This window comes from Cinclus cinclus, chromosome 8 (genome assembly GCF_963662255.1).
Source record: "Cinclus cinclus chromosome 8, bCinCin1.1, whole genome shotgun sequence".
NCBI lineage: Eukaryota > Metazoa > Chordata > Aves > Passeriformes > Cinclidae > Cinclus > Cinclus cinclus.
The window spans coordinates 23,795,025-23,812,665 of NC_085053.1; the positions used below are offsets into that span (position 1 = coordinate 23,795,025).

The following is a 17,641-nucleotide window of genomic DNA, read 5'->3' on the forward strand; positions in this document are numbered from 1 at the left end:
TTTGATCTGCAAGTTTAAAATGGCAACAGGCACGCATTTCCCACAGCTGCAATTCATCAGCACAAACCAGCTGTCATCTCATGCAAAGAAATCACAAGTCTCTAAGGTGAAACAGAAATGCAATTAGTTTGCATTAAGTCCAGCCTGCTAGAAGTGCAGTGTAACATAAATTACAAGTAATTTGAAACTCTAGGTTTAAGAGATCACTGCAACTGCAGATGAATTCAGGATGTAATTTATTTTCAGAACAATTTTCAGAGATTATTCACATACCCAAACATACCTCATTTATAAGATAGAAAATTAAGAAAGACTAAAAAACTCTTTATGTATCTATTCTTGATTAAAAGTAGTACTTTTTCATACTCTCATCAGACTCTCTAATTTAGAACATGCTGAAGATGTCTCCCTTGCTAATTATTCATAAGTTTTGTATTGACCTTTTTAGAACATGGTTGTGCCTTTGCTGTGAATGAGGCTAAAAGGGAAAACAACAGAGTAAGCAACAGTTAATACACTGAGTATTAAGAAATACAAACCCTGTGAAGGACAAAACCAGCATGGCCAAACTCTACCTTTACCACCCAGTGCTCCTTACAAGTAATTAAACAAGGGATTTTTTGTGGCAAGTGTCATATAGCTGATACTTTTCCAGGTGTGATTAAATTTAAAGAACATGTCTTTAAATTTAGAGAAGATTCAGTACTTTTTTCCCCAGGGCTTCTTTTCTTTTTCTTTTTTTTTTTTTGGGGGGGGGGGGGTTTGTTTCCCTTTTTCTCCTAAGAATTCTTTATTTGGCTGAAGCAAAAAAAAACCCCCACATTTTCTTTTTCTTAAACTGAAAGAAGACAGAATTCAGTAGCTGTCTTCATTTCACTGGTCTCACCACTCCAACTGCTGTCAAGTCTACCAACTAAATTGGTACTTTATGCTGTTCAGCCCCATTGCCTACCAACATCTGGCTCGTGCTCCATTCCCATAAATTCCAGCTAACTACTTGCAGATGAAGAAACATCTTTCCATCCAAGGAAAATTTTAGAAAGCTCAGTGGAATCTCCTGCCAACCACATCATGTACTTCAGGCTGCAGCAACCTTGCCTATTTAGTTTTATTTAGAAAGTTAACTAGAGTGTTTATGGTAAGTAACAACAGTTTAATTATGCACAGTGTAACAGTGATGAGCATTCACAATAAGACACTCAGTTTAGGTTGCGGGACACTCCAAGAACCTGGCTCCAAGGGTGTGGGCACACCTGAACACATGCTACAGCACAGGCACATGCTCTCCCAGGTCCAGCTCTGTAGGTGAGGGTAACTCAGACCCACATGCAAATTGCATGCACTCGTTCCAGTCCAGAAGAGCCAATTTCCAACTGGCATGCAAAAATTAAGTTTCCAGATACACAAAGGCAGACGTAAGAATGGCATGCTAAGTTTGGATGCATAGATTTCAATCAAGTTTCAGTCACCAAGCAAATCTTCAACACAGCAGTACCACATTCTAATCGCAAATAAATGTAATTAGTCAAATTTTTGAAGGTATTCCAAGGGTACCATCTTCAATGAAAAGGATGAACTTTTTATTTTGTCTTTTTTCCCATTTATTCCAACATAATGCTTAAATAACTGTTATAAACCCAAACAAAGGAGCAATTGACCCAAGATATTTAAAACTGAAATCCAAATTACAAAAGCCTGCATTTTGCAACAAGTGTTGATAAACGGGACACTAATATAAAGTTTTTCAATTATGCTTTAACAATCCATTGTTTTCCAAATAGCGTGGCTGTTTAAAGCCACTGCTAAAACTTCAGGAATAGATCACATTCTAATAAGCTACTAATGGGAAGAGGGGTCAGAAAATGGAAGGTAACAGAGTCACATAACAATAAACAAAATCCCTAACTGCAAAGGATAAATTTCTGTTAGCCCAACTATTCATTCCAGTGCCTTTTCTTTACTCTCCTTTTTTTTTTTTTAACTGTAACATATTGGTATATTTTGCAGATGATGCTTTATTAACTTTTTTAGCATATATTGGAAGGTCAGAGACTCTTTATCATACAGCTGCTTAAAATGGAACTCTGATTCAGCCACACCAGCACAAAGACCTCTAGTTTTTAAAGAAAACCCCAGATGTACATAGCATACAAATTCGACACATATTGTACAGCCACAGAAGAAAACCCTTTTAACATTCAATGTCCAGTTTAACAACCACCACTATTCTTCAAATACATTTCCATTACTACTGATCACACCTGCAAAACTCATTCAAACTAGTCCCACTTAAGTCCGGCACTTACCACTACCTAGTCTTAGGAGCAGTACATCCTGGAGCCTCCTGTTCAAGTCTCTGAGCTCTTTCATTTCTGACACGAGTGCCCCATACTCCTTTAGCTTCTTTGCCTGTTGCACAAGCTGTCTCCGTGTTCTCTCAAGCTCCTGTTGAATGTGTCTCATTTCTTCCTGTTGCTGCTGGTAACTCCTCAGCAATTCCTCATAGAGAATCCGAGGTACTACAGCATCGTCCATATTGTTCATGCCCTCTGTAGCCTCCATAAAAGCCTCCTCAGGGCTGGAAGTATTACTGAGACTCATCCCGTTCTGTTTTTCAAGGCGAGCAACAACTGCTTCAATGCTTTTGTGTGTACCTTCACTTTGTTTCCTCCCATCTTGTCTCTGCACAGTGCAATACAAAACAAATAAATTAGGAGAGCAGTAAGACAAAATCAAAATTCTACAATCTTGGAACTGCTAATATTCTTGTTTTCCAAACAACTAAGACAAAGCCAGTCTGCAAAAATATTTTGCCTAACAGGATCTTATGGACATAACATACAGCATAACCAACAAGCAACTGTAACTCAGCTAAATGCACTACCAACTTCTGAGGCAGTTACAGGCCTACCTGCATTTGTGCAACACTTACAAAGGCAGTGTATATAGGTCACTTGATTCTGTATCATTAATTTATTTTTTTTAAAGTGGATCTAGATCTCTTTAAAGTTTACCCTTAGCACTCAGATTTCTGACAGCAATTGATTTTCTGATAGGGAAAAGAAAGAACCAACTGTGTGCTCCACTTGTCACCTGTGATGACATCAGAGGTGAAAGCAGCATAGGCATAAAGCTGTTCTGTGAACTGAGGGCTTGTCCTTCCCACACTCTGGGAGACAAAACCTTCTCTGACTATCCCTAGAGCACGTTCACCCAACTGCCTGATGCAGGTGACTGAGTTAACACTATCAGCAAACACTGAAAGGGATTTGAAAACACTGAAGCCGGAGACAGAATATATCATCCAGCCTCATCTTCCTTATCAACTGATTCCTTCTATATTAGTACTGCATTGCAGAGGCTTCAGGTCCTGAGAACTCTCAGTGGAATTTTACCTTCAGTCATCTGCACAAACCCTACAAATTAAATCACACCACTTTCTTGGGGCCTGGACAGTGGGATTAATATGCGACTGTAGGTAAAGTCACTAAGTTTTACTGGCCAAATAGGAAAAGGCATTTAAATTTCCAAACAACTGCAAGAAAAGCAAAGGCAGCTCACAGATTAGTGGTGAGAAGCTGACACTATCAAATTCCCATACCACTATATCCATGAGTAATGTGGCAGAAAACAAAATTATTTGATGCTACACCTGCTGCATTCATGTTCTGAACAAAAAATTAACAATTAAAAAAGGAAATGTACTAATATCACTCCTGCAGCAGCAAAACACATAAAGCCATAGAGCAATATCTTATTCTGAAGGCTGCCAGACTTTTAAAGAAATAATTTGATATCAAAAAATAACTACATTTCCATAGTGGGTTTCTGTTATTTGAACCTAAAAAGGCAACTGAGAGTTATAATGGAGTGATATAGTCCAGTCAATTCTTCTCAGTCACTGCTGTAGTTGGGCAGTCTCAGAGGACCCCTCCCAATTCTAAACAAATGAGCAGTGAGCAAAATGTCAGCTGGTACAGCCAGGTACTGGTGACTTTTCAGGCATTCTGGGCCAAAGTGGAAGAGCACTGTTGCACCAGTCTCAGATGGCAGTTACGCTGTGCAGACAGTATACACAGGAAAACGTTTGATTGCACTTAAATCAGGTTTTGAAAACCCATACCCCACCCCCACGCACAGTGTGACCCAATTTCACCAAACGCACTGTTTTAAGGGGATCAAAAGCAAGCCTGCAATTCTTAAGCTAGGACGTCTGTATATGCCCCAAGCACTTACAAAAACGATAAAAAAAGGAAAGGAGGTAAAGAAAACCAGAAAGACTTCAGTACCTTACTGTGTCTAAGCTCCACATCTTCTTCCCCATAATCTGTAACCTCCCCAGCTTCTTCTATGTGATTGAGAGAGAGTTTGGGGATTTTAATTTTCTTCTGCATCACACTGTTCTCAAGGTCAGTTTTGTCCTCTAAAATGCATATTAAAAATAAGGTTTTGTTAAATTAATCAGTGCTCTTACTTCCAAATACTACACAACTTAGGCAAGACCAGTTAAAAAACCCAACCTCCCATGCTCCAATCCCCTCATAATACCATGATCAAATTAGTCTGTGGTGTAAATCCACTGATACCCGCTGGCAGTTCTAGAGTTTCAACTGGGGATCAGTCTGGCCCAACAACATGAATAAATACTGAAAAATGCCAAGCTAAACTCAAGCGATCAAAAGTGTTGATGAGTGGCTTGTGCTATCACCAAAGTAAGAGTTGAAGAGACTTTAAATAAAACTTCCTGCAATGCTTTAAATTATGTTTACCAATGGTATTTTCATATTCATAACCCTTTGCTGCAGTTCAAGCTCTGCTTAGGGTTAAAGTGAAAATAAACTTGATAATTCATCCCATACTCTAATCATCATCTGTCAGCAGCACATCTATTTGCACACATGGCAGATTCTGCTGTTCAGCAAAGTGCAGGCTGGAAAAGAGAATGTTGCTGAAGAGCTTCAAAGTGCTTTACACAAAAGAACCAAATCTGTAACAAAATTAGTGAACAACCCCTATTTCATTAATTAATGTTATTCATCCTTTTCCTTTAGACACTACTTATTGGCAAAGCCAATAAGTAACTACATGAATCTTTGAATCTCATTAAAAAATTGAAATAAAAGATTTTCAAGCCTGTAACATTTTGATATATCTCAGAATTAGGTATTTAAAAATATCAATCTGAAGATACATTCCAAATAGTTTAATATTCCTTAATATTAATAAAAGGTAGAGAGGGGACTCTGAACCAAGAGTACAGTCTCCCAAAATGTGCCAAAAGGGTAAAATTCTTGCAGAACAGACAAGGTCTGAAAACTTGCTCCTGTCAGCCTCAAGGAGAATTGCATTTAAACTATTAAGCACTGCCTTCATACACTGAGAGCTTATGAACAGGAAAATATTTTGAGTCTTCTTATCCACCTGCAAATTTATTCTGCAAAGTGTCCCATGAATATTTTTGAAAGCGCCAAGGAGGATGGCCCTTATAAGTGCTTAGTGGCATTGACTTTTGCTTTCTCAAATTAGCATCTCTCCACAGGACCTCAAAATGGTTCGTGTTGACAGTGTAGGGAAGGGAAACAAAGGTAAATCACTGTTAATGAGGAGCAAGGCATTCATTAGAAATGAATTACACAGATGAATGCAATTCATTTTGTTACAGATAGAAATGGATCTCTTGTAGGCAAATGGTGATATTACAGCCCAAGGCTATGTAAAAAGAATAGGCAAAGAACATGCAGAATGAGACATCAGACAACCTGAAATGAAACACAGATGGCAGCAATAAATACTAAGACAGATGCAAAAAGAAACAGATAAACAACAAAAAACAGCTAGGCTTATTTTAGATCATTCTCCATTCCCCAGAGCACTGTGAATGCTTATCCCAGTAAAACAAAAAGAAAATCCAACTGTTTCAGTTTTGAAAAATAAACCCCTATGTTTTCATTTATCTGGAAAACGTAGGTTCATCAGAAAAGTGAGATAAGCCAATTCTAGTGCCAAAGAGATGAGAAGAAAATAAGGGAGCTCTTCCCAAAAGAAACAAGTAATACAAACTTCCTGACTGAAGGATAGAGTGATGGGTATTGGTATGTTCTTGGAATTTAAGAATAAATGAATCCACATGGAAAAGGGAAAAAAAAAAAAAAGACCACCAACATTTTCTGTGTACATGTATTTCAGGGCATTACATAGATTGAGGAATCCTTTGTTAAAATTTGTTCTCTCAATTCCTTGGAGGAAGAGCAGCACATGGATACTGCAGAGCCAGCTCTTCCAGCCTGCTTTTCCAAACCACCTTCCATAGGCCATGCAGATGACCTCCTCCTTCATCTAAAGAACTGAGATCAGTTTCTGTCCTCTGAAACAACCCTTGGCCTCACAACCAGATGGACACAATCCATTTCTTGATACAGTTAAAAAGCTTGTCTGCTGACAACTCATTGAGGGCACCAGAAGCCAGAACCACACACCAACTGGACAGGGACACAAGCCATTCTCCCCATGGCAGGGAAAAGTGACCCTTGAAACAATCAAGGACCGGGGTCACAGAGGAGTAAGTGCCTTTGCAGACTACAGAAGTCAGCAAATACTTTCCAGTGAACAAACCAACATTGAAACAAAAACAATTTGGGAGAACAGTAACATTTATATTTGATTTTGGCTTTTAAAGTCAATTCATAAAGGTTAGTAACACACTCTATGCACTTAACAGTGAAAATGAAAGAAAATACTTAGTTTGGGGCCAAAGAAAATAAATGCAAATCATCTGAATTCTTCATTCTCTTCAGTCCCCACTCAATTTCAGTTTGCCTATGAAATTTATGTTTGCAAAACTTCACTGACTTTGGTTTATAAATCTCCTTACAAATGCTTAGTTTGTAAGTTGCTGGCATGTAACTATCAACACAGTCCTCTTTCCATTCATTTGACTTTTTGGTTCTACTGCTTATCTCTACATGAACTAGTAAGTTGAAGAAAGAAACTGTTTTTTCCCTGCACAAAATTTGAAGAAACAATGAGTTACAGAACTTAAAGCTCGGGAACTTTCAATGTAGTCAGTAAGCAAATAAATGTTCCTCTGCCTTCCAACAACAATACATACAATATTTTTTTTACATATGCGCTGGTCTTTGAAAGCTTTTTATACCTAACACAATCCATCCAGTGTGTTGAATATGAAAAAGCTTTTTGTTCTTTTACTTTTTTTAAGTGCATTTGTAACCTCTGTTGTCTTTTGCACTAGGTGCAGATAGAGCCAGAAAAATCTCAGTCTAAATTTGAGATTAATGCTGGAGTTCTGGCTCTTGTTCTGTAAATACTAATGGAATTTGGGAAGGGGTGGGAGGGAGAGAGTGGAGACTGGGGGAAGGGTAGGAGAAACATGAACATGCATTTACAGCAGTTCTTAGGATTCTCTGTCTGTTGTGGCAGCAAACAAAAGACAGATACAAAAGAAGAATCCAGCAAAAAACAAAATCACACCTGTGATTTTGCGCCGGAAGAAAACCAGGATAGGAACCGAATACATGGACAAGCTGCAATTCAATGCCTGAGGCTAGAAGAGAAGAGAGAAGGGTAGCCTAAAAACATTGTAGCTCAGAGCTTTACTTTGTAACAATTCAAATCATTTGTCTGGACTTTGTTCCCAGTCATTTAAACCTCGCTAGAAGTTAAAAATTACACCTTCCCCTAGGTGGCTATGGTCAGCTTGTTACAAAGTTGTGTCTACTGTTTTCCCCAGATATGCAGTGAGTGGTTCAGTGATACCAATTACTGAGAACTAGCACTTAACATACTTAATTAGGCACTCTTAAGAAAATATGCAGAGTGGAATGCACAATACAAGAATGGATCCCCCGTTCTTTAGGAAGGGACATTCTGAAAGACACATGTAAATTAGGAAAAATTGCTTTTGTTCACAGACAGCCTGGTATTCCGTGACTCAAGATAAAGAGTACAGCATGCTAGAATAACTGTACTCCAAGAAAAGGTCAGACTTGGAGAGATCTTGGCAGCCACAGTCAACTCCTCGGTGCTGAGGCACAGGGCTCAAGAGCCAGGGCACATGACAGCATCCCTCCTCATCCAGGCTTCTCCCAGAGCTGAACGGGCAGTCAGAAAAAAGTGAGCTGCTGAGGAATGTCAGAGTGCCTGGGAACACATTTGGCCTCAGCAGTGCTCAGAGAAAGAAAAGCCTAAACAGCAACTCTGCATTACAAAACCTCTATCAACTAGCAAAGGATAAACTGTTCCTGGAATGCTTTCTTCCATGAGGCCCTCCTTTCAGTGTCGGATGGGTGGATCCAGGCCAAAAGGTAACAGCTTCAAGTCTGGAGGAAGGGAACCAAGGCAGAAAAAGCAACTTTAACAGGGCAGGGAGTTGGTTAAATCCAAGGAGAAATACATTAGTGCTCTGAAACAGAAAACCCTATTGTGGGAAGTAAAATAAAGCTATAAAAATCTCAAAGTCTCCTTAAAGCGTCCCTTACTTTCTAATTCAGAAATAAGGACTGAACAAACTAATCCCTTCAAAAAAAGAGTTCAAATACTGATTTTTTTCCATCTTTGGAATGAAAGCTGGAAAAATAAAGGAAGAGAGCTCTGCACTCCAAATGGATGAGGGATGGCAGGTCTGGTATCAGTCCAAAGAAGGGGCTTGGCAAAGCAATAAATCTTACAGTAATAAAATGAAAGAACCTTGAACAGAATTCGTCCTTCCCCTAAGCCTTCAAAAAAATTCCACTCCTTGTGAAAAATGATATGCTGACAGATGAAAAAACTTACCATCAGCCTCCCCATTTGCAGGCATGCACCCAGCACGTATGGACAACACCTGCACTAGATTCCCCACACACGGTGCACTGAACTGATTTGCTACTGATTCAGCCAGGTTGCTTTTACAGAGAAGGTAAGATCACCTGCCTGGGCAGGCTGTGCACTGGTTACAGATCAGGAAAAGCAGAAGATGCTTAAGAACAAAAAAAAAAGATCCCATAACCAAAGGTGTACGTGGTGCTTTAAAGCAAACATACCAAACACAACAGGCCATGGATTACTAAGTGCCACTTACACACAAATAAACAATATTCAGTACTGCTGTGACTGAGAAGGAAAACAGCATGATAATAATAATAATAATTTTTAAAAAGCCACCTAGCTTATCTGAAGCTGCAAAAAGAAAACCCTATAAATTATTTTCTTAGTTAATTTAATGCAAACATTAAGGGAGGACTTGAAGAGGAAGAATAGATGAGATTCCAGAAAATGTAATGATCCTGCAGGCTCAGAAGATATTCAGGATGCAAAGCAAAAAGAAATGTGCCTCATATAAAACATGTCTGAGCTAGGAGTAGACTGAGATTACGACCACTACTAAAGACAAAACTAAGAATGACAGCAAAAAACACAGGCCAACAGACAGCAGCAGAAATGCAGAAGTTATCTGAAGAGGACAGTTGCCACCAAAACCAATGCAGCTAAAAAAGGGAGGAGTGTGCAAAAGCAGAGTCAACCAGGTGCTGGCACAGTCAATTCAGGATTTGGGTAGTAAAATTTACTATATTGTTTTGCTGTATTTTTTTTGCAGACTAGAGGAGAACTTTATTGGAAGGACAGAGAAAAAGATTCCAGAAACAAACACCGGGCACAGTGAAAGCACTTCACAAGTGCATTTAGTTGGACAGAAAGGTAGAGCTGAGTGTAAGCAACAAAGTGGATGAGGAGTAAGTAAGAGACAGAAAGATTTTGACCTGGAAATTACAAATGAGATTATTCCTCCTTAACTCTAAATTCAAGGCAAATGGACAAAAAATGTAAGAAAATGTGTTGGGACATCCTAAGCATAAGCTGAAAAAGATTTCTGCTAAGGGTGTCAGAAAGGGAAGCTGAGAAAAAATGTAAGTGAGAAAAGTTAGCAATGAAAAGGCAGAGCTGAGAGATGCCATCATCTGGACTTGTATCACTCCCAAAATTTTAAGAAATAAGCAGTTCTGTAGCACTTTGCCAGGAAGAGAAAATGACAGCAACACACAAATCAATGACTGGAAGGTTGTCTTCAGAGCACAAAGAAGAGTGAGCAAAGAAGTCAGGGAAGAACAACACATCAAGCAGCACTGTGACAGGCAGGGCTGATAAGCACAGGAAGGTGAAGACTTGCACTTGAGGAACTGGCCCAAAAGGCTGCTAAATCTTGTGAAGTGAATTTCAATAAAGCCTAAAGAATAGGAAACAGGGTGAAAATAATTCTTAATCAAGCTGGGGAAAGGCAAGACAGAAAGGTCTTAAACCACTGCTTGACAGGTTTAGAGATGATGGGTAAGAAGGATGATGTGCCAAAAGCCTGAACCAAGACTGCTCACTGATGATGGAGAGAAAGCCACACCTGCTTCGTACAAAGGCACTAAAGGGAAAGAAGGATAAAAGACCCAATATCCTACAGAAGCAGAGCCCAGATTATATAAACCTCAAGCCCTCTATGAAGTCCTACATCAAAACTGGCTCTTGCTCATTAATATTTAATACAAAAACACAAGTAAATGCCCAGAGCATGGACCTGCTGCTGCTCCCACAAAACCCAAAACAAACTACAACTAAAAAAAAACCCACCTTGCCAGGTACTGAAGCAAATAATGGTGAGGTCTCAATGCAATTTTTCTGCCAGTGGAACAACTGAGATAACCAGTCTAATTCCAGTAGGAGTGAGAGTTACTGATAAGGCCAGCTCTTTGTAGTCAAATTTCTAGTACACATGGAGACATTCAAATATTTACTAACATTGTCCTTTTGCATGTGCTTACTTACCAGCAGATTGTTCAGATCTACAGATCTGCAAGAAAAACTTCCATGTATTTTCTTCCTTAATTTGCAATATTAATATGAAATCTATTTCTCAGTTCAGAAGTGAATACAAAGTCTCATCAAAAATAATTAACCAAAGCTGCAAGGCTCAAACTAATACAACTAAAAATAACCATCATTCTTTGTCAGCAAAACTCTCCCTTTCATTTAACTTTTAGTGGTACTAGAACTTGGCTGCAGCACAAACACATGGAGCTGGACAATGAAGTTAAGAAAAGACTATGCTGAGAAACAGGAAATCACGCTCTCTACAAGACTAAGGATGGTTTTAATCCTGGATCCAATATTTACTTAAATATTGACCTTGAATAATTCAAACTTTTCATTTTGCTGTCCCCATCTACCCACCAAAGTACTGTACAGATTTGTTAATATTTGTACAATACTGTGCACATGTCAAACACAAAGGATTATAGCTATTATGGAACAACTCTTTTAATCCTTTCTGAAACAAATACACTAATACAGCATTGCCATTAAATTTAAAAGAAACCCTGAAAACAAGCAGGATGTGAAAATGCCACCCTTTAAATCTTTCCTCTGCACCTACACATGAACTCAACTACGGACTTTACTTTTCAAAAACTGGAACATGATAAATATTTTCCAAAAATAATTTAGAACAAAAGCTCATAGCTTATGTATTTACTTAGAAGTTCAAAAGTTCACTTAAAGAGATCATCAGTCTCAATGACAGCTATAATTTGTCAAGCTGCCTGCCCTCAGCAGCCCATCTGTATTAGACTGTATAATTATATTAGGACCAAACCCTGTGATGATGTGATGATCACACAGGCCACAAAGCCAGGGAGATGCAGCCCACGAGCTGTCCAGCAGGTAAAGCAGCAACCTACAGAGAGCACTCCAGGAAACGTCCACAACATCTCTGCCCAAGGAATAAGATCACTATGCAAATAGCAGGTAGATTTATGCATTTTTTTCAGTTTCCATATAAAAATCACAATGTGGTTCAGCCTCTACTATTTTAAAGGAATTCTTAAAAAAACACAAATAATTGACTGACTGGCACTTAGGCAATACACTGGAAAAAATGTTTTACCATTAAATTATGAAAATAAAAACATTAAGTTACATTTTTTTCTCCTTTTCACACCTCTGCAAATTTTAGCATATTTTAATTAGTTTTAGTTACCATAGCAACCATAACCATACTATCTTTGAAGTCAATTTTATTAAAATCCTGAATTTCATGTTTTACTGTATGCTAGCTGAGCTTATACAACATTTACAAGCATAACTGGTGTTAGGTGGTACAACACAGGTACTAAGACCAAGGAAAACAACAATAGTGTAGGTCACCTGTACGTTTTTATGTTATAAAAATAAATCAGATGACTTCTGACTATTAAGGTGAAGCAAAAAGCAAATGTGACTGAGGAACAAGCAGGTGAGTTGAGAAGGGTTAACAACAGACAAACAAAAAAAGTATATTCAGAATAAGCAGAGTAATACAGAAATAGAGGAAATAAAATATAAGTGCAAGATCTTCTTCCACTGATAAATCCCAGCTTTTTAATTAATTTTTACTGGCATTTTAGCCTGCTGATGACATCATCACTCTCATTAGGGTTACTCCAAACCACTACTTAGCAGTTACAGTTTTTAAAGTTCCAATGTTTTTTTGCTGCTGCCATTTAGCTTTGTGTCAATGTGCCACAATAAGGCTTCAACACTGAACAAAACAGAAATTACACCAAAAAGATGCCACAAAATTGTGCCTTTGTACAAGCCCTTCATATCTCAGATATGGTGCCACATTAGGATTTAGAAGAAGGGAAAAAAATCCTCCACCCTTCATCTTGCATGAGTTAAAAGTAAACCAGAAATGGATCAAATACAAAATGAGTGCAAAATTTAGCTTTAAATATTTTTCATGAATACTGCCACACTTGTGTTCAGGACTATATTTAGGAGTGTGAAGTAGTTAGTTACCCTGTTACAGAAAATGATTTGCTGATCCTCTGCATAAATCCAGCTCTTTTACCTGCTGAAAAGGTAAAAACACAGCAGTAGCACATCAGCTAAGGGTGACAAAGTGGCCATGCACACCAAATATCAGAGTAAATTTTTTTTAAAAAATTGAAAAATGAAATTGCTATTCTGAACAAGGTGCCTAAACTGCTGAGCTTAGTTTCTCTCAGTGAGGGAGTGGGCCCTTGGCAGGGCAAGACCTGCACACCACAGGAGGTGACACCACCCTTAGGGACGGCTGGACTTGCTGCTCAAGGGCAATGACAAAGAAGTACTCCCAAACCAGCCCAGGAAGAATCAAACAAATTAAAAAGAGCCTGTGAAAACCACTACCAGCACTGGGAGGTTTCCTGCAACCTCTTCCTGGCACTTCTTTACTCAGGACAACTCTAGGGATCACCTGAGAAGCATCTGCAGGTGCTTTGACATTCTTCCTGGTGCCATTTGTCCCCAGGTCTCTGTCACACACCATCCAAGCAATGTATCCCAGCAGGGGACAGGCCCAGAGATTCCTGGGAACAAAGGGACAGCCTCCCTACCACAATGGTTCATTCACCATACCGACTGCCCTGGGAGAGGAAATGGGACAGGTGGAGCATGCAGGAACGCGGGATGGAGCAAGGGGACCTGCTTTATGTACTCCAACTCCCCAAGCCCTCTGAATGATGCAAGAAGGAAAATCCAAGGAGAAGCCCAAGAGTACAGAAATACCAATAAAAGCTTGGATTTAAGTATTACACATCAAGACAACTTCCTGACCTAAATTTTGTATATTCTTAATATAATCTGACATCTCATATTGCAAATTTTTCCCATATTCCGGAATTTGGCAAATTTTTTCCTCCATAAACTTTCCACAGCAAAGAAACTTGGATACACACTAAGAAGTTGAAACAATCTCAACCATACTTAAAACTCAGTCCTAGAATAATTTAATTAAAAACTTTTCTATGAACAGAGATTTTACATCCTTCTGAAATACACAGTAACATCTCACCATGAGCTGCACAGGCTCTTAAAACTAAAAAGAAAAACAAATTAAAAATCACATAACCTACTCCAATAAAACGTGGAGCATAACATTTTATACAGGGGCAAGAAAGGATAGGAATGCACCAGGTATTAACACATGTGCTGTGGCAGATAAGGAATTGCTGTGAGAATCTGATGGAGACATGTTTGCTATGAAAGTGTGGGTGGGAAATGTTGAGGGCAGCAGCTAGAGAGCACAATTATTTACTTGTTAACAAACACAGCCTGAAATAGGGAACTTTCAGAAGCCCAATTCATTCCTAATATTCATCACTTAGAAAAGAAAGAAAAAGCTCCAGTGGAGTCATCTAAAGATCATGCTGCTGTAAGGTGCACATGCTCATAGATAACATTCTGCTAGTGACTATCAGACAAGTGTGGAAAAGCTGCAAGTGGCACATGTGTGTCAAGAAGAGAGACCAGAAAAAACAGCCTTGGAGCATTTTCAGAAAGGAAGCAAAAGGAATGGTGTGGATGATCGGAAAGACAGACTCAAGCTTTTCCTGAAAAGCTGTCTGCTATTTTTGTATTCTCAACAAGACAGACCAGCTAACGTCACCTCAAGAAACTGCTCTGTAGTCAAACTCCATTCTGCTGAGTTCTATTTTCAAGAGGCAAGTAAAATTATTCCTTTATTAGTACATAGCATCAGTGCTGGTAGCCAAATGGCTGTTAAAGCAAGGGACATTCACTTTAATATGACTTCTGTGGCTGGAAGGTCTAGAACAATCTGAGTCAGGTGAGCCTTTCTGGTTTGAGTCCTAGACCTTGCCTAACTTCTGAAAAAGTGGAAGGTTCCCAGGCCAGCACATCCCAGCAATCTCAGCAGTTCCCAGCCATGCACACAGGGAAGGCACAGCTGCTCAGAGCTGATCTACAGTTCTTCCCCAACACTCTCATGTACTACTCCCCACAGAATAAAAGACAACAGCATTCATCTCCACAACATACCAAGTCTCTCACAATTACCTGATGCTCTGAGCATGTCCCAACACACTTCCCTCTTCTATTTTTCCTTTTTAAACTTACAATGTCTTTATAGCAGCACGCTCTGCAGCAACAATAACCCTCACAATTGCATTGGCTTCCAACCATCCAACCTCAGCACAAAGGATCAAAGAATTGCTTCCAGACTCTCCCAAAAGAGGACAATTGTTTTATGAACTCTTTACACAACCAATGCTCCAATAAAGCTTTGCATTATGGGCATAAACCTGTACTTAGGCCTGTGTGACTTCCTACATTACAAGGGTAGAAGTTCGAAAGGTATCTAAATTTCTTTAGACATAACAGGAAAGGAAAACTCTTCAAATGAAAAAACATTAATATGTGTCTTGTATCTGTGTTCTTTCTCTCCTTCTTTTATTGAGTTGCTAGAAACGAAAAACAAATGGATCTGTTTCTCAAACTATGATTAATTTCCACTACATGGACAGTGTTTGATCATGAAAAAAAATATAAAAAGCTAGAACTTTGCTTACTTGAGCAGCTTTACATGCAATAAAATTGGTCACCATTCAAACTGTAAAAGAACACTTTGCAGGCTCAAAAACCTCCATTTTCCACACTTATTCTCTTTTGTTGTTTGTTTAATTTAATATCTGCAGCATAATTTTCATCCTGAAACCTCTTTCTAATGGGGAATTCTTGGCCCAAAGCAGAAAACTCCTAAAGTCATTGATGTATGGTTTGTGCAGTTTAGGCTTCCTTCCAAAAAATTAAAAATCAACTATGCATATTTCAAATATAAGAGCAACTTTATACACATTATTTACCTTATTACTAAAATAGGCTGGAAAACTTTAGAATTGAAAGTTCTGTACTGATATGCGAAATGCTGTTGCAGACCTGCAAATTTTTTTTTAATTAAATAAGCAGTTAGTATAACATTACACTTGCAATGTTTGCCATAAAAACTTGTCATAATCTGAGCTGGTCACTACAAACCAAGAATTGTGCTGTGATGTTTTCATGGAAGAACAAGTTTTCTCTCCTAGGTTTTTAACCATAATAAAAACAAACACCAACTTTAACATTTTGGGGAGAAATGACAACTTCAGGAGTGACCCTTTGTATGCAACTTCTGTTGAATTCACCTAAGGTATTTTTACATGGTACAAGAAGAAAGAAAAGAAAGGTACAAGAAACACAGAAGACTCATTTGGTGTTCAGGTGAGTTTTCCAAGAATGCAAAGCACAGATCTAGTCAGAATATACTGAGATGTGACAGCTGTAATAAAGACAGCTGTGTGTTTCCTTGTGTTCCTTGCTCAACAGGAGAATTTCCTGTAGAAATTACAATCTCTGGAGAGCAATTAGTGCACATCACTAATACAGGTAACAAGCCCTGTTCTCTGGAGGAGACAGCATATATTGGTTTGTTCTGGTTCAAGAGACATGAAACAAATAGAAACTGTATAGAAAAATTCAGGAGAGCACATCTTGGGCACACAGGCTCTGCCTGGAACAAGAGAACTGGCAAAAATAAGCATTTGCTGCTGAAAAACTGAGGCAACCTGGTGAGCCCAACATGTGAGCAAAGGGTCTGAATATTTCTTTGGAGCACTTTAGCTGTGGTGAGACAGACAGGAGGAACAGAAAGGGCAGTGTTCCCCAGGGGGACAGAGGAAGGAGAAGTTCGATGGGATGCTGCCTTTGGAAAGAGGATCTGACAGGGAACCTGCAAGAAACACTTCACATACACTCCTCTTCCACAGACAGGACAGACAAAACATGGGCTGGCACAGGACAACAAAAACTTATCAGGAGAATCCAGTCCTCTGCTAGACGGCCTAGCTAGTTCTCCTGAACTTCTGCAGTTGCAATAGTCAGAAACTGGTAAAGTTCTGCAAGGAACTCATGTTTGGCTGTTCCTGGTTCTTTTGAGGTATTTGTTTACAGCCAATACTAGAAACAGGATAACGGCAAAAGTCACGGGCTGAGCAGGGACAAACTGGGCCACCACCAGGCTAGACTGGTTTAGGAACTTCTAACTTCCAAAAATAAAGTAAGAAAAATACCAGTTCAGTGTGACTTTTACACTAAGTTACTTTGTTTAGACATCAGAACTCAGCACTGGCTTCTAAGAGCTCAATATTAAACAAAAGAGTGATTTAAGCCCCTTCCATATTCGGGAAAACAGACATAACCAGTACTTTGCCCAAAGTGTAAAAGTCAGGATAAGAACCCAGTGTCCTCTTTGCTACCCCTGACTGACACTTCAAATGGTCATTACAATCTTTCAAAAGCCTATTGGGCAAGTCCACACCAACCAGCAATTTCCTACAACCACCAAACTTCCTCTCCATGTCAACTATGACTATGGCAGCGAGGAAACAACACAGTCTTCAAGGAAACACTCTGCCAAAGAGTCACTGTCTGGGGGCAATGTACCAACAGCACTATCTCTCTAGGGCTGAACGCCTTCAAATGGCCAAGATACGGGGTTATTTCCTAGTACACGCTCTAATAGGTTCTCTTAGCTTGGAGACATTTGTTATCTTTAAACATGAAACAAATCAAAGGAAGCAAGCCCTCGCTTAACAAGAGCAGTACCTGGAGGTCTGGTTCCACTACTGCCTTCCAATTTGTGAAGTCACTTAAACTAGCAAAGCGGACATAAAACAGCACCCCTCAAATTTGCCAACAACTGCAAAGCTACACAAATGACTCCATGCATTATAAATAAGCCGCAGACGAAAATCTAAACTTTTTTTTTTTTTTTTTTTTTTTTTTTTTTTTTTTTTTTTTAAGT

General features: G+C 39.0%; 2 protein-coding genes across 2 annotated transcripts in view; both read right to left on the reverse strand.

The window, feature by feature from the left end:
* Positions 1 to 17,641, reverse strand: part of AGBL4 (AGBL carboxypeptidase 4) — an 848,931-nt gene that overhangs the window by 319,689 nt on the left and 511,601 nt on the right. The window lies entirely within an intron of this gene.
* Positions 1 to 17,641, reverse strand: part of BEND5 (BEN domain containing 5) — a 30,666-nt gene that overhangs the window by 12,515 nt on the left and 510 nt on the right. Inside the window, exons 2-3 of the mRNA XM_062497543.1 lie at positions 4,290 to 4,423; positions 2,307 to 2,682 (exon numbers count right to left, since the gene is read on the reverse strand). Of these exons, the coding sequence (XP_062353527.1) occupies positions 2,307 to 2,682; positions 4,290 to 4,423 (510 nt within the window). The remainder of the gene's footprint in view (positions 1 to 2,306; positions 2,683 to 4,289; positions 4,424 to 17,641) is intronic.